General features: G+C 49.8%; 1 protein-coding gene across 2 annotated transcripts in view; it reads left to right on the forward strand.

Annotated features, from left to right (window-relative positions):
* Positions 1-26,566, forward strand: part of KDM2A (lysine demethylase 2A) — a 52,638-nt gene that overhangs the window by 11,474 nt on the left and 14,598 nt on the right. For both annotated transcript variants that reach the window (XM_049819821.1, XM_049819819.1), the window contains 10 exons: positions 10,740-10,878; positions 12,113-12,191; positions 13,603-13,649; positions 14,017-14,195; positions 15,863-15,969; positions 16,572-16,665; positions 18,889-19,042; positions 20,893-21,008; positions 22,269-22,395; positions 23,941-24,362. In XM_049819821.1, coding sequence (XP_049675778.1) covers positions 10,740-10,878; positions 12,113-12,191; positions 13,603-13,649; positions 14,017-14,195; positions 15,863-15,969; positions 16,572-16,665; positions 18,889-19,042; positions 20,893-21,008; positions 22,269-22,395; positions 23,941-24,362 — 1,464 coding nt within the window. The remainder of the gene's footprint in view (positions 1-10,739; positions 10,879-12,112; positions 12,192-13,602; positions 13,650-14,016; positions 14,196-15,862; positions 15,970-16,571; positions 16,666-18,888; positions 19,043-20,892; positions 21,009-22,268; positions 22,396-23,940; positions 24,363-26,566) is intronic.

The raw sequence follows: 26,566 nt of genomic DNA on the forward strand, positions 1-26,566 counted from the left end.
TTATCTAGAGAAGCAGATCCCAACCAGTGAGGTGCGTTCTCACTACAAGTGAGATATGTAGAGAGGATGGTCCTTTTTGATACTGCCTCTTACCTTGCCTAATTTTCCATGAGGCAGCAGTGAAAGCCTGCAGGGTGAGAGAGAAGAGAGGCAGTGCTGCAGAACTTGGAGAGACAGCAAAGTGAATGCTCAAGGAACAATCAAAAGATGTAAGAGCAGAAAAGCCTGTGTTTAAAAAAAAAAAAAAAAAAAAAAGGCTGGCCGGTGCTATTTAGTCCAAGAGTGCCCTGCTTCCCCCCTTGCTGTCCCATGTACCACTGGCTCCTGAGGGAGCTGTAATCTTGGGATTGAGCTGAGGCAGCTGGAAGTGGAAAGGAGAGGGCTGGCAACATATGCTGCTTTAGGGTTAGAGTGCCTCAGTGTCTCTAATTCACTGTGAATAAATATTTCCATGTGTCACTGAACTGAGCCCCTTTGCCCCATTTGGAGTAAGGAAGGGGCAAGTACTGGGCTTCCTGTGGAGCAGAGGGAGAGGGAGTGTGTGCAGTGATGGTGTAATAATCCAGAGTATGGAGGAAATACCCTTCCTACTAGATGGTTTCACGAACTGTTCATGTTCTTCCCAATGGCCCTGGGGGTTTTTCCTTCATAAGCATCCTAGGCCCTCAGGCAATTCAGGCAGCCCATTGCTATTCTCTTTAAAGGGCAGTGTCAGCTTAGCAGGAATTGCAGTTCAAACCCCAAAGCTTCCTGTGCTTTTGCTCTCCAAGTATTCCTGTGGTGCGGCCTTGTTCAGTTTGTGTGATGGGACAGAATTGGCAACAGGTTTCTGCAGAGCTAGGTTGGGACACTAGGAAGTTTGGAGGGTGAGCTCTTCCCCACTGAAAAATCCAAGCTAGTCTTCTGAAATCCCACCATGCAGTAGAGGTGCTCTGCCTGTCCCAGCAAGGAGTGAAGTTTTGTGGCGCTGACCTACTAAAGCTAGATCAGCTGAACCTCTGTCTCTGAATGCACATGGCTCTGTCTGCCCCTTGTGCTGGCTCTGCTGGGTCTCTGCCCAGTGGTCTGTGTGGGCTTAGCAGCCTGGAGGTAAACAGTCTACTCTTTCCCCAATGGGGAAAATAGGTTAAGTGTGTGTAATTTTCAAGCCTGCCTTTTTGGAGAAGTTTTGTCTACTTTTTTCCATTTTGGGCATGTTCTGTTGCGTTGCTATACAAAGCAAAGGAGTAGCAGAGCTGGTAAGGCTCATCTACTTGACTGCATAGCACATATGCTGGGGACACCCTGGCAGGGAACAGGCTCTACACAGCAGGTTTTTTTCCTTGGATTTCTTCTGGTTTGGAAGGGATGGGACATAATTAAAAGGGTTTGGACAATTTAATGGTCCTTCATGAACTTTCTCAAGCTGTCATAAAATCCAGGCAGGGTTTGTCCAGGTACTGGGGTGCTACAGCTGGTGGTGGGTATGGGCAGTCTGAGGGTTAGTAGTGCCATAAAAGCTAGTTGAGGCAGTGGCTGCATGTGGAATATGCTGCAGGTGACGGGAGTGAGAAGCCATATCCTTTCCTAGGAGCAGTGTTTCCTTATTGGGACTGTTGCCAGACTTGCCCATCTGTGATCTGATCTAACATGTTCTTCTGTCTCGTGGTTTTGCTGCTGTGGCTGGTCAGTGTGTGGTTTAGCAGCAGTTGCTGGAGTTCTCCTTGTCCTGTTGGTGCTGTCTCCCCACCTGCCTCTTTCAGCCTTGCTCCAATTCCCCAATTACTCCTTGTGTACATCCAATTTCGTAACCCAAAAGTGCAAACCAAAGCGTTCTTCATGCTCATTCTGAAACGCTGCCAGCCCTGCTCGTGATAGGAATCCCTCCTGGAGCTGTGAAGCCTGGAAGGGCTCCAGTTCTGCATAGATCCTGTTCACTCCTCAGCCTGGTGCTTTGAGTCTCTTTGTCCAGGAATATGCAACCTGGGATACACCAGGTCTGCTCTGCAGGTTTTGAGAGAGACAGGAGATAAGGGGCATTAAAACTGGGTTAAGCCTGCTGGGTTAGTTCTTGGGCTCCTTTTGTGAAACCAGGCAGCAAAAGAGTTAGTTTAGTATGGCCATCTTGTCCAGATAGTCATCATTGGTGGACAGGGCATGCAGAGCTGCTAAAATTAGCCATCTGCTAGCTGGTCCTAGTGTCAGGCTGGCCTCCAGGCTAGCACTGAGACAGATATGGCCACTGACAGGTTGTCCTGGGGCTCCCCACTCGCTTGAGGGATTATGGCCTTCTCTTCAGATCCTACTACCCTCCTTCTACTTTGGGGAGCAGGGAGCCCAGGACCACTTTATTGATTGTCTCTGGGGCACTGGCAGTTAAAAGCAAATGGCTCCGCAGAGCCAAAATATTAACAGAATTACATGGGCCCATCTCTGTAGGACCCTTTGTACCCCAAGGGTGTCAAGAGGCAATGTGGTTTAGTTATTGCTTCCTGTACTTGGGAAGAAGAGGAGCTGAGGAGAAAGGGGCACAGAGGATGGAAGCATGCTGCACCTCTGCTGGCAGAGAAACACAAGTAACGTGCTTGTATGGATCAGAGCTTGGAGCCCAGACCAGGAGCTGAAGTGGGAGGTGCAGGCTTGGAGGAGAGGAATATAGAAAGGAAAAGCTCTTGTGCTTAAGAAAAGCAGTAACCTGGCAGACTGCTGACTGGATGCCATAATCTTTGTGCATTGGTTCTTCACACTGTATCTGAATATACGTGCAAGGGAGCATCTTCCCTGTATAGTCAGTTCTGGCATTGGCACCTGCTGTGCCCTCGGTCTGTCTGATGGCTGCCTTGCTGCTTCCGTGCTTGTCCATCCTCCTGCCAGGGGTTGCCTTTGCCTTGTGCCTTCCCAGAGAAACGGGACTCTTTCCCACTGATAGAACGGATCTCACGTGACCTTTGGGGGGGGTGGCTGTTAATTGCTGGCAGATCTCAGCACAGTGTCTTGGAGACCGAATTCTGGACACTGCCCTTTGCCACAGGTACTTGCTCAAGATTAAAACACCCGTCAATAAGTTTGGATGTTGAAGGTCTAGACTTATCTAGACAAGAGCCATAATAGTTTGCTGTAAAAGTATGTGAGAAGTTAAATTTGTAAACTGAGGAGAGTTGAGCTCGTGGGTTTATTATGATTTTGGATTCATTTCAGCAAAGTAAATCTACAAAGGGATGGTTGACTAGGAGGCACCTGGTGAGGAAGCTCAGTGGTGAATGAGAGAGATCCACTGTTAAGTCATGCTGTTCTATACGTACGCTGGGAGCCAGGTAGAAGTTATAATACCTGCAGCGAGGGGAGTTTGGAAGGAGGGGGTTCAGAAACAGGAGTGAAACTTGACTGCATTCTTCATGTCAACATCTTTCCTCTAAAGGAGTAAGGGAGGGTTGCAGGAGGCTTCAAACCAGAGGCTGCTTCCAGAGGCTACTCTGGAAACAAAGCAGATAAAAGGGAAGAGACACAGGTAGAGGAAAAGTGAGGGGTGTGCTGGTCTCCTGAAATGGAAGGAGCTGTGGCATAGCGGGAGCAGGCTTCCTGGGGACTGGGAGATGGAGATGTTGGGAGATCAGGGAGGGAATGGCAGCAGACAGGACAGGAAGTGACTAAAATACTGTGGTGTTTGTTGGTTTCACTCTGTAAATATGTGAGGCTCTTTCAGCGAAAGGACGGCTTGTTCTTTTTTCAAATGTGACCTTGTACTTGTTCTTCTCTCAAAAAAAAAAAAAAAACACCACAGGAGAGTAGTCTTCTGGTTCTCTTCAGCCAACTGTCAGTTCCTTTGCCGTTAGAGGTAGCTGTGCTCCATTGAGGCAGCACTTGCTGATGGGGAGAGGTGCCCAAGGAAGGGTTTTGAAGAGTACCACCATGGAGCTGCATGAGGCACTTCCCCTGGCATCCCTGGGAGGAGACTGCAGGTGACAGGATCAGAATAGAAGGGATAGCACTGGAGCTATCTGCAGGATTAATATTCATGGTTCCTATTTCCTACATTAATTGAATGGTACCCAAGAGGGCCAGAAAGAAATGGTGAAGGACAGCTATCTTAGATGAGAATTGCTGGCTGTCTGGTGTTAGAGGATGAATAAACTGTCTTTATCTTGACCCTGCCTGACACAGAGAGAAAGGCTTTGGACTGCTTGTCAGTTCTTCCTTAGTAAAACTCTCATCAGGATGAAAAATGCCTGAATCCTAACACAGATCACAAAGCTGGAAAAAATTCCAATATTTAAATATCACTTCTTAATGCTGAATGCTAAAGTTGTCCAACAGTTATATATGTAATTTGCCTGGCTCTTATACCTTGCTTTGCTGGGGCTGAGCTCCATCTGGGACGCTGTCACGGATGGCAGTCTTGGGGGCATCTGCTTATCTCCTTTTTGGAAGTCATGCGTCCCTGGCTGAACTGACAGTTGACACTGGAAGAACTCCCAGTAGCAGAGCCACCCCCGGGAAGAAGCAGTCTTAGTCTAAGAGCCCAGCGCTGTGACTTGCTGGTGTGCCCTGGTGAGGCCTGCCTGGATGGGGTTGCACCAAGAAGCAGAAAGAAGAGAGGAGGGCTAGCAATCTGCTGGGAAGGGGTACTCTGCCAAGACCCAGCCTTGGCACGGTCTGTGGGACAAAGGTAGCCAGCTTCTCCCGGGAAGAGATCAAACATTGTGCTGTAGGAAGGATTTGTGCAGCTCTCGCAGAGTGTGTGCTAATGGAAAGGTGAGATTGGTATTAGGATGTCATGGCTTTGCATGTCTCTTGCCCTTTGCAGGTATCACCTGTAACCAGTTATTTAACCAGGTAGCAATTCCCTGCTTGGCAGGTGAGGATCAAAGCACATCAGAGAAGAAAGGGATCTTGGAGTGTGCCTACACAAGCCCTAGGCTTGTACACTGACCGCATCTGTTGTCATATGGAGACCTGATCTGAGGAGCTAAGGAACCGTGGTGTGTGTAACTGCTGTGAGGAAGCTGCAGACTCCAGGAGAGGAAAACTCTGCTGCAGAGATTTGCCCAAAGTCCCAGCAGATGCTGCCTCTCCCAACATGCACGCTTGGAAGTGCAGAAGCCTTTCCTTCCTCCTGTCTGCTCTGCACGCACTGAAATATTGTTTTTCCCCACCCTCCCAAGACAACAATGACATGAAAGCGCTGTGGCCCCGGCTGAGTACACGAGAGGCGTTGTATAACTGATGGGAGCTATTTGTATTGTGGCAGCGCTTTTGGGTCCTCAGCCACGACTGGGATCCTATTCTCCTACATACTGTGCAAATTAGGAGGCCAGACTCTTCCCTGCCCACAGGAACAAGCGAAGCTGATCTGGCTGGGAGCGTGGAGGGGTTTTTGTGGCTGATGCTTTGCTGATGACAACAAGCGCATTAGACTTTGGAATTTGCTCGGCTGGAGGAGATGGCCCCCTTCTGTGTTCTGCATCCCTGTTTCCCCATTGCAAAGGGATTCAAGTTTAAGGTGGTTTTGTCTGTTTCCTGGTGTTTGCACCTTTGCGGTGTGGCCACCTTCCATTTGCCTCGGAGGCTGTGCGTGCTGTGAATTAGATTAGGGAAGAGTCGGAACGGTTCCCTGATTCCATAGTGCAGATTCATGGGTTGATCAAACTGGAATAATGTGAAGTTTGTATTGCTGCTGTTTCATGTAATGTGAGTCCATGGCAGGTTGGGCTGGTGGAGTGGCATCCTCTGAAACATGTTGTGTTTCTTTGGTCATAAAGCCTCCAAGTTTGTTAGTGAGTGACCAGATCATTTGCTGCACATTCATGTAGGGTGGGAGTGGGATCTGTCCTCAAAGCTGTAATTTGTGCTTGGGCTTAACCAACCAAAGCGGTTTTGTGGTCCAAATGCCAAACTAGAATGACCAAGTGCTAGAGCTAGCACCACGCGGGCAGCAGCAGTGATGGGGCATGGGGAGGGAGTAGGTGGATGGGGAGGGGAGCAGGAGCTCCTCTGCGTAGCATCTCTAGCAGTTTATGCCTGGCTCAGCCTGGGTCGTTCAGGCCTGGTGGGACCATACCCCCAGCATGTGTGCAGCATTCACCTATGGATGGCACCAGTGGGATCTGGATCAGGGCTGGCCGTGTGGTCACATTTCTGTTAAATTAGCTGGCCTACACAATCCAGAGCCTGTGCTTGGCTTGGTGCCACTTCCAGAAGGACAGACAATGCCTGATGTGGCATGCGGTTTAGCAGGGCAGTAACCGTGTCCTCTCCAGAAGGAGATCTTAAAGGGAGCTGTCAGACTGAGCTTGCACGGGGTTAGTACTCAGTTGCGTGGCTGCAGCGGTCTCACTCTGGGGGAGGTTCCCAAGCATGCGTATTCAGCCATGCCATAGTTATACTTAAACCATGTAAAACTTCTGTGTGTTTCCCTGTCTTTCCTGTCCTGGCAGTAGCTGCAGAACAATGCCTAGGAGCAAGCCAGCTAATGCCATCTGATGTTGCACCTGGATAAAGGAAATCCAGGCATGTCAGCCAGACACCAGGGTCTCCATGAGGTGACGGCAGAGGAGGGGTTTTTCCAGTATGTTGGTTATCTATCTGCATGGTGCTTTTGTGCTACACCTTGCTGCTCCTAGTTTTTCAGGCTGTTGGTGTCCTTGAGCAAGTGCTGTCAGCTGGCCTGTGCTGCTCTTTAGTGTGAGAGATGTCTACTTGAAATGGGGCCGCAGCTGGTCATCACACCTCTGGCTGGAGCTGTGTTCCAGCCTGGGTCTCCTGAGGCGAGAGGTTTGTGGTCAAATGGCCTGAATTTCAGCCCAATGCAGTAACCCCTGTTGTGTAGCTTAACTAAGAACCCTGAAGTCCATTCAGGCTTCCAGCCTGGGAGCCAAATGTAAGTTATTAGGAGACTAGTTTGGATATAGCCTCTTCTTGCCAGCATTTAGCATGCCAAACCTTTTTCATCTCATGAGGTTTTGTACCCAGCAAAGGCGAGGGAGGTGCTTTTCCCAAAACCTGCCAATGAAAAGTGAGTGTCTGGAGTAAGGGGGCAGGTCAAAATGCAGAACTACAGCCTGGTCCTGCAGTGTGCCACCACCCACCTGATCCAAAAGCAGGCAACACCCGTGGACTACAGGGCCCAGCATCCTCTGCTTCATTATGCACATCCTCTAATCAATGACAGAGAACTGCCTGCTGGGGCCAGTAGTCCTAGGCCTTGTTTCCTAGGCTTGCCTGGGAACTGGGGTAAGTGTAAATCTAATCATGCTGGAAGGTTATTAGAATGCTTGCCTGCACTAGGTGTGCCTTGAATTTCCCTGGTGTGATTTAGTAAGGAATAAGATACCTGCAAAATAGTCTTAAGTTTCCTGTAGCTGCTGTCCTTACAATAGCAGTCAGAGGTGTCCCAGCAGGAACTGCAGCAGGCAGCTGATATCTGACAGCATCACAGTGCAGGATTTGAGACATGCTTCAGCTGGACAAGGCTTGCACAGCTAAGGGCCCAAACAAGCACAGGGAAGCACCATGACCTCTGTTTCTTTCTCTGAAAGCATAGAAATACAAAGGGGAAGCTACAACTTGGGTTTCCTTGGCGTGTTTGCCCATATGACCTAAGCCTTCCGCAGCCTTGCACAGCAGTCTTCAGGGCAGAAGTGATTTGAAATGGTTCTGGGATAGCAATTGTGGTTGTCCAGCAAACGGGGCTGTTTGGACTTCCCCCTTGCCTCCAGCGAAGGTGAGGAAGGGTCTGTGGGTGTATGTGGAGCTGGAATCTGTTGGATTCATGCGCTGGCCAGCCAGGAAAGCCCTGTGTTTGCATCCTGCCTGGCAGACCTCTGAGTGTGTTTTGTCAGTGCTCTCCCTCCCCAGCTCAGGCAAACACAGTGGCGAGCGGCGCTTCCTGAAGCAAGCGCTGAGCGGGGCTGATTGACGATGGGGAGAAGAGCGGGTGCTCTGCCACCCAGAGATGAGTGCCTTGCTGCTGTTTGTGCTTGGTGTGCTGCCTGTGGGAGTTCAGCAAGGTCTCCCATGGGTTAACAGGAGCTGAGACATACTAGAGCTGGTTGTGCAGCTCCCTGCCCCTCAAAGGTGGGGCCAGCACGGCTCTGTCTGCCCATGTTGAGAGTCCAAGGCACCCAAACACTGTCCTCGGCTAACAGCAGCATACCTGCTCCATCCTTTCTCGCCGTGGGCATCTTGCGGTGGTGGCTGTGCCAGGGCCATCCGGCTCCGTCCCTCCCAAGCAGCTTCAAGCTCTGGTGCCTCTCCTTGAAAGAGCCAGTCTCGGTTTAGAGGCAGAGTGACGGAAGGTTTGGGAGTTTCAGCCCCTGGATTTGTGCTGGGAGCAGTAGGATGCGCGGCCCTAGCGCCCGACAGCTGTTCTCAGCCAGTGCGTTGGTGTGCACAGTCTGGCCCTAGCAGAGTGAAATCCAAAGAGTTCCCCAGGAATATGTCACTTGGCTTCTGCTGGTGACACCTCCGTTTGTCTTTTTTTAGTGCATGGTTCTGCATTTATACAAGTGTGTCTGTAAAAGCCTGTAAGTAAAGTGAGCTTTATTTTTGTATTGTTAAAAACAGTGAAAGAAGGTACTCCTGCTTGCTATTGATGTTTAGTGGGTGGCTTAAGACAAAAAGCTGCAAAAATGCAGCCCTCTTCCAGATTGCTTAATCAGTTGGGGCCATTTGGACAGGCCCTTGGAGAACATTGGTTGCAGGATACTTAGGGCTCTTTCTGAGATGCCCCATTCAGGAGCAGCCTGCCTTGTAGATGAGGTGTTTGTGCCCCTATTGTATTCAGGTTTCTGGGAGGGATTTTGGAAAGTGAAGCAAAGTTAATGAGGTGTTAACAGCATGCAGAGGTAAGCTTCTCTGCCTTGATGGCAGGGAAACTACTTGTGAATTGATCAGTCTTCTTGATAGAGTGAAGCTGAAGTTATATGTGGGGCAGGGGAATCCCTTTTTGAAAAGAGTGTCCCCACATGCTCCTGCACTAGCTGAATTAACTAGTTTTAGAAGTATCTTTAAAGCAGTGCATCAGTATGAGGGAGTCCTTCCTCTTTCACCGGTGCTGTTTTAATAGATGAGGCCAAAAAGAAGAGAGGGACAAACAAAGCAATGTAGTGATCAAACTGATGAATGGCTAATAGCAGGCTGTAACTCACCAGAAAATATCCCGGCTATGTTTGATTCAGTTATTGTAGTGCGTGATGGGCTGGGAGAGCAGGCAGGCCACGGGTTAATGGGAAGGTGAGTGAGGCCAGGCAGGGCTGGGGTTCGCTGCTCAGGGCAAAATAAACCCTGGCCCAGGAAAGGTGGGCTTGTACCTCTTGGGACTTCATGTGGTCAGAGCAAGCACTGCCTTGCCCCTTGCTAGCTGGGTGAGGAAGACAGAAGTAAGCAGAAAGTGGCTTTGAGTGCGGTCCGAATCAGTGCTGAACTCTGGGGCAGAGATCTGCAGCTTGCTGCCACAGGGAGGGGAGTCCAAAGTGTGTGCCCTCACCTGGGAAAGGGCACTCTTGTCTTTACCAGGAGACCCTCAAAGAAGGAAGAAATGAGCTGTCAAAACACGCTCCGCTCCAGGCAGCGGGAGGTGTGCCGTGGCAGGAGGTCTTGCAGGGACTGTGATGCACAGCCGTACACACCGGTCACCTTACTGGCAATGGTGAATTTCAGCATCGTGGTCCATGGTTGGGACCGGTGTTATTGCTGGGGATGTGACCCTGCTACCAGTACTGCAATGCCGCTGTGCCTCCCTGCTGCAGGCAGGTGCTGGCTTCCAGGCCCAGATGTGACAGTAACTACTGTGTCACCTCCTGCCCCATCCTATCCCTGGCTGTCTGCTGGCACAACGATTGGTGTGAATGCTTTATAATGGGAGCATCCCTAATTGGTGGAAGTCAGCTTGGCTAATTTGGACCAGGTTGCCTTTTATCTGAGGAGATTTAGGGAGCATTCCCACGAACGGCTTTGCCAGAGCATGGCTGGTCTCTGGAGGGGTGGCTAACAGCTGGGGACAGTAATTTCTTCCAGATCCAGCAATGCTAGAAGAGGATGTCTGTCAGGAATCCCAGTACAGATGTACTTATGAGACCCTCTAAGAAAAGGGTTACTTCCCTCCCTCCCCCTGCTATTCCCACACACAAACAGGGGAATAAATCAACTTCTGTGTATGAGTATAGCCAAAGATGAAAACTTGAGAATTGTCTTCAGCATAAACCCCTTCCTTTATCACTTGGCATTCTGGCAGGGATTTAAATTCACAAGTGCCTTTACCTCCAGTGCAGCAAAATGCTGATGCACCTGTAAAAATGGGAAACTGGTTCTTTTGTCTTTGTCCCAGTTATACTGAAGTAACTCCCCTCCAACTGTGTTTCTGTGTTAGCACTCATTAGGAGTGAATTATCTGTCTCCCATACAGCCCAACTCACATGAATCTGTTGGTTGGAGGAGGAGCAAATCTGATGTTTCAGTGGTGTGTTTTGGATCCAGGACAGATACTGCCTAAAGAGATCTTCTCCAGCATTTCTCTCTGGAAAAATGATACCAACGGTGCTTTTTGAGCAAGAGACCTAGTGGATAATATAGCCCCATGATATAGGGTCTCTCTTCTCTGAGAGTAGAAGCATATAGGCTTCCCAGGGACTGCCTGCTGCAGGGCAAGGGCTCCCCCAGAGGCCCTGGTTAAGCTGTGCTAGCTTGAGATGAGCCTCTGGGAAGCAAACTGGTTGTTCTTCCTGGTCCATAGCTCTTACCTTCCTGGTCTGTTCTCTCCTCAGCGTGGCACGATGAGGCGGCGTTATGAGGACGATGGCATCTCCGATGATGAAATTGAAGGGAAGAGGACGTTTGACCTCGAGGAAAAGTTGTCCACCAACAAGTTTAACTCCACCTTCGTGGTCTTCATGGAAGGCAAAGGTTTGTCTCGGGACTGCTGTGCTGCAGTGTGTGCTACTGCTGTCAGTAACCAGACAGCTAGTGCGGTTGGCCACTTCTCCAGTGAGGCATGGTGTGTGAGATGACCTTTCCCCGAGCCTTTCATGGAAAGCTAACAGTGATCACAGTTGGATGTGCTTTTGTGCATCTGGCTACACCCAAAGCCTCCCTGACTGCCAACTTGAAGGGCGGTTACAAGGCAATTGTGGTGTTAATAAAATCCTTTCCCATTGTCCTGTGTTTTTCTGCCTTTTATTTTCCATCCTTCTGTAAAGTTGAGAAAACTGTCTGCTGTTCATGCCAGTTCTGTACTTTCCTCTGCTGTAAACCACTTTACTTGCATTATCCAAGTGGTGCAGTGCAGGCAAAGGACATTTCTGCCTGCTGCCCCTGTAAGTCCTGCGGCAGTCCCTAAGCAGTTTGAAGGCAATATGAAGCATATTGGTAGAGGATTGACTCAAGCCTGCTAAGCCCTTGGGCCAGGGGAGCTGGTAACAGGGAGTGTGTGTTGGAAATGGCATGGAAGCCGCTTGATCTAGAGAGCGATGAGCCAGTCTGCAGTGCTGCAGGCTTGCTGGAACACGTGGCAGCCAGGAACGAGAGGGTTTGCCTGGGTCAGCACCTGTAATTGCAGCCACATGTCTACTAGATGCTTAATTCAAAAACTATGTGGGATGTCTCCCCTTTCTTTCACCACGCATATAGCTCAGTGGGATGTCTTTTCATCGCACAGCCAGTGCAAGCCTCGTGAGGGTTTACCATGAGGGAGGAGCATTTCTTCAAGGCATCTCTTGCTTGGCTGTGAGCTTCTTAGGGAAGTGGGGACCAAAAGCTGTGCTGTTCCCCTGTCTGGTGCAGTCTGTTGGAGCAAACCCCCCCCTCCCTGGGGGTGCCTGTCTGAGGCTTGTCAGCAGCACACACCATGCTGCTCACAGAACCTGCCGCAAAGGAGTTCCAGGATCTCTGAAGGGCTGTAGAAAGAAATAGTGAGGAACAGGGCTTTCTTTCGCTGGCTAGCCTTGCCACAGAGATATGATGAGGTTCTTGGGTCTCTACTGCACAGGGCTCTGAATGACCTGATCTGAGTCTGAGGTCAGTTTGCTGGGAGCAGGGTTGGACTTGAGATCTCCAGAGATCCTTTCTAACTTCAGCTTGTCTATAGTCCTCTGAAGGAGTCTCCCCTAACACCTTCCCTCTTCTTGTTTCCCCACACCAGACTTCACAGTTGAATACATCCAGCGGGGCGGCCTGCGAGACCCTCTCATCTTCAGGAGCTCTGATGGCTTGGGGATAAAGTAAGTTCTAGGGGCACAGAGTGGTGGGTGACTCTGGCCCGATTTCTTGCTTCTCTCTACGTTGTGTGGGATCTGATCCTGGTGGCTGGATCTGTGCTCTGCCAAGCTGGTATGACTGTGTCCTGTCCGTGCTGTTTTTTATGTGCAGTGAGAAGAGAGAAGTATCTTCCACCTCGGTTATCCTGTTCTTACTAGTCTGCCTGGACTTAAAATGAGAGGACTGAATTGGCTGTAGGTGATCGCAATTCAACCAAATGTCTGGAAAGTCCCACTGCTGCTCTGATGCAACATCTGGCTGGGTTTCTTTCCTAGTAATATAGGCATCTATTGCCAGAGAGTCAAGCAATTTGTAGTATTTCTGGCATTTTCCAGAATTCCAACCTGATTTACCCAACATGGTTACTTCTAAACTGCCATCTGTCTCTTGCTACAGTAAGTCAATTAAGGTTTACAGCTTTGAGTGTAAAGCTGTACTGATGCAAGACTTTGTGCCATTTTATGATATTCATATAAATATGCAATGGGGTGGTAGATGTAGTTTTAAGGCAAGTAATACTATATCAAAACATTACAACTGTCTTTCACAAAATTAAAAAAACCTGATCTGATCCAGTGTTTCTGCTGGGTCAGTGTTTTTTGGTTTTGATCAGTACAAAAGTTAGAGGAATAAATTAGCCCTAGAAAACTTTGTCAGAGCCAGTATCAGCCACACTGCTCTTTACTTCCTTAGCTGGCTGTGAACGGATGGGCAACATCTCATCCAGTGCATGATGTACCGTACTGTGGTGAATTAGATAGGAAATTGTACCAGGCTCAGTTTTAACTGCTGGGTGGCTTGGGAGGGTAGAGATTTGATACTGAAGATTACAGTGTGGGTGAAACTGGATTTCTCTTGACCTTTTGGCTATTTCTCTGGGTCAAGAGCTGCTTCAGTGGCTGCCCGCCCATTCTGCCTGTGACAGCAGTGTTTGTACAGATAAGTATGCCAGTACAAACAGTTAGGGTAGTTATGCTGTGTCAGTGAAATATACTGCTTGTAATAGTCTGACTATGCCCTTTATATTGGGATAACGCATACGAGCAGTCTTTAAAATGAGAGCTAGGATTGCTTAGCCCAAGGCGTGCTTGCTCATTTGCCAGAAGCCACTGCTTCTAGGCAACAGCTAGAACAGCTCATGCTCTAGAAATGGTATATCCTATTCCCAAATCTGCTTCCCTAGCCAGAAGTTGGGTCCACTGTTTCACCCAGCGCTCAGCACAGACCTATGCACCCAGAGATCTAGTTGCATGGTCTTCACCCACACCCAAGAGGCAAAAAGAAGCACAGTAGTTATCTTCAGGGGTTACAGGTGGGAAGGGTCTGCAATGAGAAGCACTTCATGATTTTTTTAGCAAGGTGTTTGTCCTGCAGGATGCCAGATCCGGACTTCAGCGTGAACGATGTGCGGCTGTGTGTTGGTAAGTGTCTGGGCACCACGGTGCCTCTGTTGCACCCTGGGCAGATAGGGAGGAATGGGGAGAGTCACGGGGTTTATCAAAGCTAGAGGTCTGGTCTTGTGGCTCCCCCAGCATGCAGCTGGTTGAACCTGAGCCATCCTTAGCCAGTGGATCACAACTCTTATCTGCTTGAGTCTAGTTTGACTTGAAGCAGTTTTGGTTTCAATGTGGGTATATACAGAAAAAGGTGAGGTTATGGGAAAGGCCAAGATGTCCCACTTGTGTGGGTGGGTCCTTTGAGGAAGGATCTCATGTCTCCTGGAGTGTCTCTTCTGGCTGGTCTGTTGTGCATAAGGACAGTTCCAGTGATGTCTGTCTGTTCTGGCAGGGAGCCGACGGATGGTGGATGTCATGGATGTGAACACGCAGAGGGATATTGAGATGTCCATGGCACAGTGGGCACGCTACTATGAAACACCGGAGGCCGAGCGGGAGAAACTTTACAATGTCATCAGCCTGGAGTTCAGCCACACCAAACTGGAGAACCTGGTGCAGAGACCTGCTACGGTGAGTGTGGCGCTTCCTTCTGCAGGAATGTCCTTTCCCTTGTGCTTGTGGTCCCCTGTAGGCAAGGTGCAGCCTGACACTTGAATGTGGGAGGAGAGGGGCTGCTCATAACATGCATGGGCTCAGCCAGGGATGTCACTGCTGTGCTCTGGAAGCTGTTGGAGCTGATCCTGTGTTTGACTCAGACCTCATCTGCTGTAGCTGATCTCACAGTCAGGCTGGGGCTGCCCAGCCTGTGCATCCCTCAGCTGTAGGGACCACAGTCAAGTCCCTGGCCTGTCATTCTGCAGAGAGCTGACTTGTTCACTAGTTGTCAGCAGTTAAAGAAATGAAAGTGATTGGCTGCAGAATAATTAGAGTGAGGTAACCTGCTCGCTGGTGATCAAGAACAGGCACAGAGTTTGAACAAGCACCTGAGTTTGAATAGAGAGGTCAGATTTGTGCTCAGCCAGTGAGTGTTGGGGACAGGATGGGGATGTTGGCTGCCAGCCTCTTCCAGTTAGCTGATTCTGCTGTCTGCCAAGATACCTTGGCTGTCATTCCATCTTGGGCCTACCCTCCCTCTGTCCTGTGCGCTGCGCTGCTCTGATGCTTGGTGCAGAGCCCCCTCCTGCATCCTGCAGCAGCGATCAGCTCTATTGTGGCCAAAGAGAGGTGCAGGACAGGGGTGGCTTCCCATAACACATGGCCAGGTGTAAAACTCCAGCAGGACCTAAATTGGACAGCAGAGCTCAGCAGTGTTTGCTGTAATTTGAGAGAGTAGCTAAAGCCTGGATGCTGGTTGAGCTTTGTGGTTTCCTTGGTGTTTGGAAACCTTGGTTCCGTTAGGACAGCAGCCCTGTGTTCAGCTGGGACTCCAGAGGGTTGTGCAGCATGGCAGGGAGGGTTTCTGATGAAAAGTGCTGAAATCTCTGAGAGCAGAGGAGGCCAAGACTGGAAGTGTGCTGGAAGCAGGGCATGAGGCTTTGTGGCAGGGGGAAAATGAGTTGCCCTTGTGTGGAAAGTGGGATGGATGGGTTGGGCATCCTGAACTCCCTCTGCAGTCGGTGGAGAGGAAGGGGCAGCTCTGTAGGGCCATTCGCTTCTCTCTGTTAACTGTAGAGGGAGCCTGGACATCTCTGCCTGCTCTGGCTGTCCTGAAGCTTAGAGAGTTGAATCCCACCCTAGTAGTAAGCCCAGTGCATAGCAGTTCCTGCCTAGCCCCTAAGTAGCTGACCAGCATCCCAGTACCGTGCTTGGGATCTTGCTGTGGTGTTTGTTGCTTGTGTGAATTCAGAGGCTCACTGTACAGCGACTGACATCAGAACAGTTGGTCCTAAATGCTTTACATGTGGGATTGCACCAGTGGCATTGGGAAGATTGATGGGTGTGTGGGGGCCAAAAAGGGGGTGTCATGGCCTTCCAGCTAACACCAGGGCTTCCTTCCCTTCCTTGGTGCTGTTGTTTGTTGTGGGTGTGCTCTGAGCTGGGCTGGCTGGCGGTCTGTGCACAGCACCGCAGTGGCTTTGGTGGGCCCAGTGCAACCCTGCATCCCACAGGTGCCCGGCCACATGTGGGCTCACCAGGCAGGCAATAGGTATTTGAGTTTCCAGGACAGCCTGGGGGTAGCAAAAGGGGTTACTGTGCCCCTTTCATCTCTACTCATGTCTCCCACCTTTCTGCTGTAGGTGGATTTGATTGACTGGGTTGATAACATGTGGCCCAGACACCTGAAGGAGAGTCAGACAGAGTCTACGAATGCTATCCTGGAGATGCAGTATCCAAAGGTGCAGAAGTAAGTGACTTCCTGAGCTAATCCAGTGGTGGCAAGCAGCAAAGCATCTCTTGCAAGAAAACTGCCCAAGGGAGAAGGAGTTTGTACTAAGGGGAAGTGGGAGGAACAGTCTCCCTGTTTATTTCAGCAAGTGACACTTGCAAGAACACTGCAATTAGTTGTTTAAGCCCCTGCCAAACACTGTGTGGAAGAGCGGTCATGTGGCTTTTAGGAGCTCACTGCACTTTGGGGAAACTCTTTGTGCTCACCACCTTGAGACATCCGGAGTCAGCTGAGCTGCTAGACGCTGCCCATCCTGCCCTGTAGGCCAGACCTGTGGCATCAGGGTTTCTAGAGCTGCCAGGTGTGGTGAGGATGAAAGCTCTCCTCTTGCCTGGACTAGATCTTTTTGTGGGGATGTGATATAGACGCAAAGTGAGCTCTCCTGCAGACCACCACCTCCCTGCAGCTAAAGTGCTTAGCACTGCAGTAATTGACTTCTGGCACTGCTCTGAGCCACTGGCCTGGGTTTGGACAGACCACTCCCTTTGAATACGTTGTATCTGCTCTAAAATGTGGACCACCGCTCATTTTCACCTTATCATCATCTTGTTTTCTGCCAGATACTGTCTGATGAGCGTCAAGGGCTGCTACACAGATTTCCACGTGGACTTTGGTGGGACTTCTGTGTGGTACCACATCCACCGAGGGGGAAAGGTAGGAGGACAGTCCCTGTAGGGAAAGTTACAGATGCTTTAGGAGAGTGGCTTTTAGTCTGTTCCCTTGTCGATCCTTGAAGATGTAGGTCCCAGACAGTGAATTGAAGTCTTTCCACCCTAAACTTGTTTATCTGTGGTTCTTGGAAGTAGTTCAGGCCCTCAGAGGTCCACCAGGTACAGGCTGAAAACCCATGCTGTAGAGGTGATGCTGAGGCAACGTTATAAAAGGCTAAATGACACAGAGTAGAATAACCCAATTCATCCAGTGCCTGGGGCTTCTGAGAGGTCATTTGGTTACATGGCTAATCACCTTTTGGTGAGGTGCACATAGCACACTGGGAGCAGCAGCAAATGGAAGAAAGGTGATTAAAGACGCATGGGAGCCTCTCCTAAATTAGTGACAGGTCTTCACTGCAAAACCCTTGAATGCTTTCTGGTGAGAAGTAGCTCTGAAACAGTGTCAGATTTGAGCTGATTGTCTGGACTCACTTCCTGTAGCTGAGCTCAGCCCAAGATAGAAAAACTGAACACCAGGTTCCATTAAGTTTGAGTTTGTCTGGTTACAAACTTTGAGTGCAATGTTTGTTTCCTCATGGGTGGCTTCCAGTTATAATTGTGTGGGGATTTCCCTGTGCCAGGCATCCGTCACCCCAGCTGTGTGTTGTACTGGGGCCTGGCTTGGAATAAATCTGTCTGGAAGGGGATCTGGGAAGGTGCCAGTCCTCCCACTTGCTCCTAGGCAGAGTGAATGAACCTTAAGCTCCTCTTACAGGTGGGAATGTTGTATTTGTTCTCTTTACTTTCAGAAAACAGATTTGTAATAGTTTGGGTGCTGTATCACCGAATGGGCTAGCTAGTACTTGAACAATTAAGTCAGACACCCTAGCTAGCACTTCTAGCAATTCTGCTGCTCTAGAGAGCAGTCACATTCAGCGCATGACACTTAGTCAATATGAAGTCCTTGCTGGGAAAACCTCCCCTCTGACTGTCATTGGGTGCCCGTTGTCATAGGACTCAGTCTATGCTTCAACAAGGAATATAATGGCACAGAAGAGCTTGTATTCAAGTTTTTGCTAGCTGCAGTTGTCAGCTCTACTGTGGTCAAGGAAACTGCACTACTGTCCAGGGAGGGTGGTGATGCAGACAGACTCATCATAGTACGTTTGAATCGATGCAGTTGGAGCAGCAAAATCTGGTGGTACCTCAGCTTAGTATTACTAGGAAAAGCTAACGTGGAATAGTATCCCGTAGTACAGAATTTACCAACAGCAGGTCCCACCTCTTGCCCAGTGAAATGCACCTAGCTCCTGACTTAACCCTTGTGAGCTATTAGAAGAGACCTCACTGCTTCTGATAAAAACCATGAGCCATCTAGGGCTCAATTCGTCAAGGAGCCGGGGGTAAAAAAGGCTGCCTGTTGTGGCTGAACATCTCCTGAGAGCACCTCAGAGAGCCTTAGGATAGGGAGCCCTTTGCTTGTAACTGCTGCGAAGGAACTGTCCAGCTGAAGGTGGCTGGATGGACTCCCTCTGTAGTCAGTAAAGGCAGATCTCTGGGGAAAAAAGATCTTGTCACTTCTTTAGGACAAGTCCTGGGCAATTTTTCCATCCCATTTTTCTCCACTGACTTAGACTAGGTTCAGGGAAGGCAGCAAACTCTGCCGCACGTGAAGAATCTGGGCTTTTCACCCACCTTTCCTTGCAAAGGAGATGTAGCTGCCAGACTTCCCCAGCGATTCTGATGGTTTGCGGCTCCAGTGCCTTCCCCCAAAGGATAAGTTAACAGTCTCTGAAGAGCCTAGTTGGGGGTGGGTGTCTGCTTGCCCCCTGTAATTCCATGGAGCCAGACAGGTGCAAATCTCTAGTTTAGTTGTAGCTCTTACTGACATGGCAGAAATATGCAGGTAAATACCTCCTTTGTCTCTAGCACTCTGGTGTCTTTGGTGGGTTCTATTGATGTAAATAATACTTTACAAAGCATCCCAAGCTCAGTTGACCTGTGGTGCTCAGTGTGTCAGGTTGGGAAAGACCTTGCTCGCTGGCTTGCCCTCTCAAACGGGACACTTTACTGGGAATTTCTGCAAATTTGCATCCTCTGTGGATGGGGAGAGGAAGAGATTTAGATGTCTGGAGAGGGAGCAGGGCAGGTTTGGAAGAAGCAGGGGGTAGTCAGTAGCTGTTAATTATGTGACTACTTAAACACCTGTTGTCTTTATTTGCAGATCTTCTGGCTGATCCCTCCTACACCCCAGAACCTGGAGCTCTATGAAAACTGGCTTCTCTCAGGGAAGCAGGGAGACATTTTTCTTGGGGACAGAGTGTCAGAGTGCCAGCGCATCGAGCTCAAGCAGGGCTACACATTTGTCATCCCCTCAGGTACTGCAGGGTGGGCAGGCGCATCCTGGCCTTTACCAGAGTTGTGGTGAGAGGCTGAAACTCCCAGGACACGAGCAAAATCAGAACAGGCAGGATTTCGCTTCCTCCCTCATGAGTAACTGGGAGAGGGAGATGTGATGTGGCTCTGTCCTCTTGCTTGCCAGTTCCTAAAACATGCCTGTCATGGCACTGTGGATTCAGCCCAAGCAACAGGAAAGCTGTGGCTGGCTCACATCACTCTTGATCAATTATTAAAGGAGGCTTTCCCAGAGCCTGTCATTTTGACATGTGGAGCAGTTTATGTTGAAGACTGGCCGAGGGCAGTACAGCTCCTCAGCTTCCTGGGTCTCTTGTGAAATCTCTGCAGAGTTATGTTCAAACTGTGAAGCAAGGAAGGGAGCCAGTGTCTGACTTTAAGGAGCAAGGTGACTGCTCTGGACATGGGGAAAGACAATCAAACAGTCTGCAGGTACTGCAGATAAGAGAGCTGGAAAGCATATAGCTATAAGCAAATGTTGGAAAACCCAGTAGGGAGCTGGGAAGCAGTAATATGGAGAGACTTGCAGGTAACTGCTTTGCAGAGGGCTTGGGCAAGGAGACTTTGAGGTTGGGAGTTGGAACACTCTCAAGAGTTAAGAGAAATCTTTAGCCTCACTTGGTTTAGCAAGCAGAATAATTGGAGGGCATCAGCAACATCTTCCATGTGCAGTTAGTACAGTGCTGTGCTTGAAAACAGCAAAGGCAGAAGAGATGAGGCAGATTAAAAAAAAAGGGCAGCTCAAGTTGGTTGTTTGCAAGGACTGGCTCACAGCCTTTTAGAACCTGTGATGGAGACCTGGGATGTCTGTAAAATGTTGTGCTTGCACTAGGGAATACTCCCTTGTACAGAGAAAGATTGTTAGACCCCTTCAAAGGCTTCTAATAAAACTGGTGCATAAAAATTGTGTCCATAAGACTGTCTCAGATATCAAAGGCTGCTGTAACCTGCCGTTTCACCTGCCGTTTCATCTCCAACAGCAGTGCAGGAGTAAGCTGTGTTGTAGCTTACAGTGGGAGCAGGAACAGAAAACATCAGGGATTGCAGAAGTTATTCAAATGAGTCCTGTTATCACAACTGACACATCTGAATTGATTGGCCTTGCCTTAAGGAAACTGATGCTGGAATTTCTAAAATGTTGGGCTTGGCTGGATTGCTTAGCCTTGGAGATAACAGAGCTGGAACTTGAGTTACTTTGAGGGTTTTTTTTAATTGAGCAGACTTTGGAACACTGTTTTCCTTGTTGCTGGTATTCTTAGGCCTAATGCAATTAGGAAGCAACTTTCCAGAGACACCAAGATGACAAAAAGCTATGGACAGGAGGTGGGTGCTGGCACATGTGCCACCATGGGAGGACATGAGGCCAGATCCACAGGTGTATTTAATTGCCTAAGTACAAGTCTGTCTCTAGCTCTTAGATGGGTCAAGTGAGCTGGGTATTGAGTAATTCAGTAGTGACACTTCAGGAGGGGTGGACACGGTTGCTGTAACATGGCAATGTCTGCCATCCTCAAAGAGTTGGGGTCTATATGGTCCCATCATAGCCCCCTGCTGCCGCTAGGGCTGGCTGACATGACAACGGGTCAATAGCTAGTCTGTGTGTTTGCAGCTAACCTGGGTGCAGGTTAAGGGTGCAACTATCAGGGTGGACTTAGCTGAGCAGCATGAAGGCTGTGCAGATTTGACAGCCCTGCTCTGAAGAACACAATTCATAAGAGATTGCAAAGGAACTGCATTAGTAGGGACTGTCAGTTGTGAGACCTTGACCTCACCTAGTTACTCAAGATTCTTCAAACTCTGCTTTCTCTCCAAGGTTGGATCCATGCTGTGTACACTCCCATGGACACACTGGTTTTCGGAGGCAACTTCTTACACAGCTTCAACATCCCTATGCAGCTCCGGATCTACAGCATTGAAGACCGCACGCGGGTAAGGACCTGTGGGAGAGCTGCGAGGATGTGGCCTCCTGGGATGGTGGGGAGGGCACAGCCAAGAGTGGTGGTGTGCAGGCAGACAAGTTGAATCTCACCCTGTGACAGATTGCTTCAACTCCAGCTGTCTGTAAGCAAGATGTCCTAGCCTGCTAAATGTACAGGCAGGAACTTGGGCAGAGGGACAGCCTGCAGTGTGCACTAAGTCTTTTTATATTCCTTTGTACCACCTCTGGTCTGACACCAGGCTTCCAAGGGGTCTGCAAACCTTGCTGTGAGTGTCATGGGGACCTCTCCTGGTTGCCTAAAGAGGAAGGAGCAACGTATCCGTGGGAGTGCATCCAGTGTGTTGCCTCTTCCCTTACCTGGCTGCCTTCTGCTGCTTGGTGTTGATCTTAGACCTTGATGTGGTCTAAGATAACAAACTAAAGGCTTCCTGAGGCCTCGAGCAGAGAATGCTGTTGGCAAGTGGATGTTCTTGCTTGCTCCCTGTGGAGACATGGGTCCTGCAGAGCTCAGCTCCTGCAGAGAAGCTTCAGGACATGCCTGGGCTGCGATAGACAGACTGTTGGCCTCTCTGAAGCAGTTCAGGTTGCTGCAGCTGGCAGGACCTGTGGGTTAGCAGTCACACGTCAGACCATCATCCACAGCAGCTAAGACATACATAAAACAATGGAGTGTGTGCCTGCTCCACCCTGGGCAGTGTAGCCTCTTGAAGGTGCAGGGCAGGCAGCAGGGTCAGGGGCAGCTTCTGCCTGCATGTGAATTGCCAACACTCATGTGACACAGCCCTGATAGCACTCTGCTAAATAGCTGAGCTGGTAACACCTCTCTTAACAGACCAACCTTTCCCTCTGCCCATACAAACTGTCAGATGCTGTGCCTGGGCTTGGAAAGAGGGCTTGAACCATTACCTTCAACTGAAACCTTTTGTGTCATCTGCCACTTTTTTCTTGTACTAATGAGAAGGAGGTCTGTGGGGGAAGAGCCGAAACCCTAACAAAGACAAATGAAATGTTAATGGCTTGCAAGTGAGTAGTGCCTGGTCTCTGCTCTGCCTGGTGATAATATCCTTCTGCAAGGAGAATTGCGTCAGGCTGCCAGAAGCATGAATGATGCTGTTAAACATGTACATGCGTTTCCTGTCTCTCAGGAGGAGATCGGTCTGGTTTGAGGCAGCAGTAATAAGAGCTTTCTCTGTGCAGCCCTGTGGTGGAGGAGGTCTGAGCTGATCCCCTTCCCCTTGCCTCTTTTGCAGGTCCCAAATAAGTTTCGTTATCCCTTCTATTACGAGATGTGCTGGTATGTGCTGGAGCGCTATGTCTACTGCATCACCAGCCGCTCACATCTGACCAAGGACTTCCAGAAGGAGTCACTCAGTATGGGTAAGCCCCTTGCATTGGCTGTCCAGCTCTTCTTATTCCTTCCTCACCCGTATCAAAATGGTTTCTTGCACCCTCCTGCTGGGGTACTGTCTGGCTTAGCAGCATGGTGGGCCCTGGAGGGCTGTGTAGGAAGAATTTGGACTATCACTTCCTCAATTTCACAAGGTGGTTTCTTTGGGTATTTCCTCCCTTTTCACTGTTTGCTGTACTGAGCAGTTGGAGGGCATTGCAGACTGGCCAAAGGAGGTGCAGTTTACTTCTTTTCCTTTGAGCAAGAAGTCAAAACTAGCCAGACTTTTGCTTCCTCCTTTGCCCCTGTAACAGGCCAGGTTCCTTGCAGCTGCAAAACCGGCACACAAGTTCCTGGTCTTGCTGGTACACACAAAGCCTTTAACAGAAGAGGCGGAGGGAACTTGCAGTAATCACCACTGTGCTGTGAGCTGTAAGGCAGTAATGCTTTCTGGCTGATCAGGGCCTTCCTGCATGCACAGTTTAAAGTGCTGTCAAGGTTATGTGCAAGGAAGCACAGGGAGTCTTCCGCAAAAGGAATTTTTGGCCTCCTTACAGCCAAGGCAAGTGGGGCCTGAGCATTGGTTCAAGAGATTATTTCTCAGAGAGACCCTTCTTTAGAGTGAGAGAGGGCTAGGTAGCCTCCACCCAAGGCCCTTGAAGCAAATCTGTCCTCACTCCCCTAAGAGGCTGTAAATGCTGACTCCTGGGCACCTCCCCTCACAGCCACAGCCTTTTCAGGGCTTTTGATTTCTATCTGGGGGCCCTAGCAAAGGGACATGGCACCCAGCTCTTGTCCTTTTCCTGTGGCCCTCTTGAGATTTCCCTCAGTGCTTGGTTTGGGAAAGGCTGTCTCTGTCCTCCTCTTGCCTGGAGGCCTCCAGTGCCTTCATCACTGTTTCTCTACCACTGAGCAGCATGAAGTGGGAACTAGTGCAGAGGGCTGAAAGGAAGGGAGCAGCAGAACCCCCTTCCCTTTTACTGTCTGGAGAGGGTGCTTTATTGTGCACAATCAGGCTCAGAGACCTCACTGTGATCTAGTGAGTCCACATCTTCTTTCTACCACCGTGAAGGCAGGATCAAGGTCCCAGGTCGCTCTCAGGACCAGATGGCTGGGGATCCCAAGCCCTCAAAAGCAAAGCCAGGTTGGATGGGGCTTTGAGCAAGCTGATCTAGTGAAAGATGCTGCTGCCCATGGCAGGGGGGTTGGACTAGATGATCTTTAAAGGTCCCTTCCAACACAAACAATTCTAGGATTCTATGAAATACAGTCTAGGCTTTTGCTCTTTCCTTCTCTGGGAGGTTTTCCATGTCCTGTGCCTCACCTTCCAACAGAACAAGCCAGGAATGAGAAAGGGTTTTAGCTGTTCTTTTCCAGCCACTACATGCCCCATCCTTTCCTCTCGCCTTGTTCCTGTATGTGTCTGTTGTTCCAGCATCTCTGATAACTGGGGGATTCCTCTAGAAACTGAACACCTCCTGCAAGTGATTGTCTGGCCACCATGCTCTTCTCTCACTCTTTCTCCATTGTGGCAGATATGGAGCTGAGCTCCTCGGATTCAGTAAACATGGAAGAAGAGGAGGAGGAGGAAGAAGAGGAGGATGCAGCAGGGAAGGAACCCAGGCGACCAGTCACAAGGCGGTCCGTTCTCACCAGCCCCGTAGCCAATGGTGCCAATGTGGACTATGATGAACTGGGCAGGAGCTGCCGGAGCAGTCTGCCGGGTCTGAAGAAGACCCCATCTATAGAATCTTCCGACTCCAGCCGGGGGTCCCAAAATGGCCAGGCCTGGGACCCAAATGGTGGCAGCCCACGGAAGAGCAGGAAGGTGCACCTGACGCAGTTTGAGCTGGAGGGTCTACGCTGCCTCGTGGACAAACTGGAGTCACTCCCTCTGCACAAGAAGTGTGTTCCCACTGGCATTGAGGATGAGGACGCCCTCATCGCTGACGTCAAGGTATGTAGGCGTGAGGGAGCCTCAAGGGCTGCTGTTTCTTCAGGGCTGCCAGGGTGCATCTGCTTCCTTGTGGCATTGGAGGTGGAAAGGCATTTGCCCCCAGGGAAACTGTGCTTGACCCTGACCTTACTCCTGTCCTGGGGCAAGGGGGTGTTTTGTCTGCAGGCTTGGTGTTCTCTTCTTCCTCTACAGGAGGCTGATGTTACCTGATGCTGAGGGACAGCCCTGGCTTGGATTTTGGGTTGGGGCTAGCAGGAGCAGTAACTGCTCCCAGCCAGCGTGGCTGAGACTCCTCTGGGGACCCTTTGGGCCCTGTCTGGGTCCCTTATGGGTGTCAGTGCAAGAGTGATTGTTTGTGATGCAGTTTGTTTCCAGTTCTGGTTGTGGACTCCTTGGGCTGCTGGACACTGTAACATGTGGAGCCCTTTCCTTGCCACCAGGTTGATTTGTTGTTATTTCTTTGGGTTGTTTGCACAGGATGTGACTGTAGATTATAGGAGGGGTTTTGGTTTGGTTTTTTTTTCCCCTGCCCTGCTTTACACCCTGAGCTGTATTTGCCAGACCTGTTGTGCTGACTCCATGAGCATTGGTGTTTTAGCCCTTCCAGCACTGAAGTGAGAACGTCAGCCTCACTCTATTCCCCAGAAGTCCATTTTAGTCCCTAAACCCAGTTATCTCCTGCTCCTTTCCTTGCTGATGGTGATCTGTTCAGCTGCTTGTCTGTATTGAAGCTGACACCAAGATATAGCCATGGGTGTATCTTCATATTTGCCGTCACGTTTCTTTTCCAAGTGCTGTCTCCTGATTTTTGTGGGGCATTTGGTAAATCCAGTGCTCTTCTGCATTTGGAGCAGACAGCACAGCTCTGGGGTGCCAGGGTGGGCTGTTAGCAGGCTGAGCTCTGGTGGTGCTTGGCTGAAGGAGTGGGAGGAGGTGCTGTTAGGGGGCTGCAATTCTGGTTTCCTGTGGCTTTTTCAAGTGTATGGTGCATGCTGTGGCCTTCAAGTATGCAATACGTGTGTTTCTGAACCACTGCAGTGGGGTGGCCTTCGCCCTACCACGAACCATATGATGCTGTGGAGAAACTCAAGCTTTGAGCTGTCAGCGCAGCATTTCACCCTTGGACGGAGAAAGGAAGGCTGGTGTCGCATGTGGGGTGTTTTGACGGCAAAGCATTCAAGGTTGTTGGTGTTTAGCTGGGTTTTGAGACCATTTCAAAGGACTTGCGTTCTGGAGCTAACAGATATGTGCCAGTGGTTTTGATGTGACCCACCGGCCCCTGTGTCTGGTTGTACCTCATGGATGAGCTGTGGGTGAGAGTCCCTGCAGTCCAGTCAGAACAAACAGCTTCCCTGAAGGACTTGTTCCTTAAAGCTGCCTGTCCTCTGAGGTTCAGAAGTAGCCTGAGCTGCAGGACTCTGTCCCTCAGGACTACCAGCCTCCCAAGCAATGCCTGTGCTATAGGGCAACCTCAAGGCATGAAGATCCTTAGACTGCAGTGGAGGACCTCCTCAGACTGGAGAAAACAGGACAAGTTTGTCAAACTACAGCAAAGCTCTACTTTCAAAACTTAAGTTTTCCTTAGAGGTGATGGAACTGGCAAATGGAGGTTGGCTTATAAATTCTGAAAAGGGGTAAGACATTTTTAGCTAAACCTTGTAACTGGTCTGGTCACTGAAAAGGCTGATGAGTGAAGGTCTAATTTTCAGTATCAACAGCTTGTATGGAGAACACCTTATTTTTATTTTAATTTTTTTAGGCAGGACAAGTTGTTACCAAGCTAGAGGCATGAAGTGGCCGTCCATGCATCTGTAACTCATGATGTGGGGTACATAGCCTATTTCAGTCATGTTTCCTGTGTAAGCTTTGGTATAACTCCCTCCTCTAATAGCTTTTGTGTTCTTGCACAACTGTAGCTGACTCCTAGAACACAGTCCTACAGTGGCTGTGTGTAAGCACAGCGCTTCCCTTCTCCGGTCTTGTTCTGATGCTCCTGCCTTCCCTCACAGCTCTTGGAGGCATGATCCATGTGGGATCCCTTGTGCTGCACCCCAGACTTGGATCCCTTCTGTTCATCTGCTATTTCTCTTTATGCACTAGCAGAGAACTACAGCCTAATCCATTTTCAATAACTTATGCTAAACAGAAAGCAGTACGTCCTCCACAGCATCTTAGCCTGACTCTGGGACCATTGATCTGCAGCA

This window comes from Accipiter gentilis, chromosome 17 (assembly GCF_929443795.1).
Source record: "Accipiter gentilis chromosome 17, bAccGen1.1, whole genome shotgun sequence".
Classification (NCBI taxonomy): Eukaryota; Metazoa; Chordata; class Aves; order Accipitriformes; family Accipitridae; genus Astur; species Astur gentilis.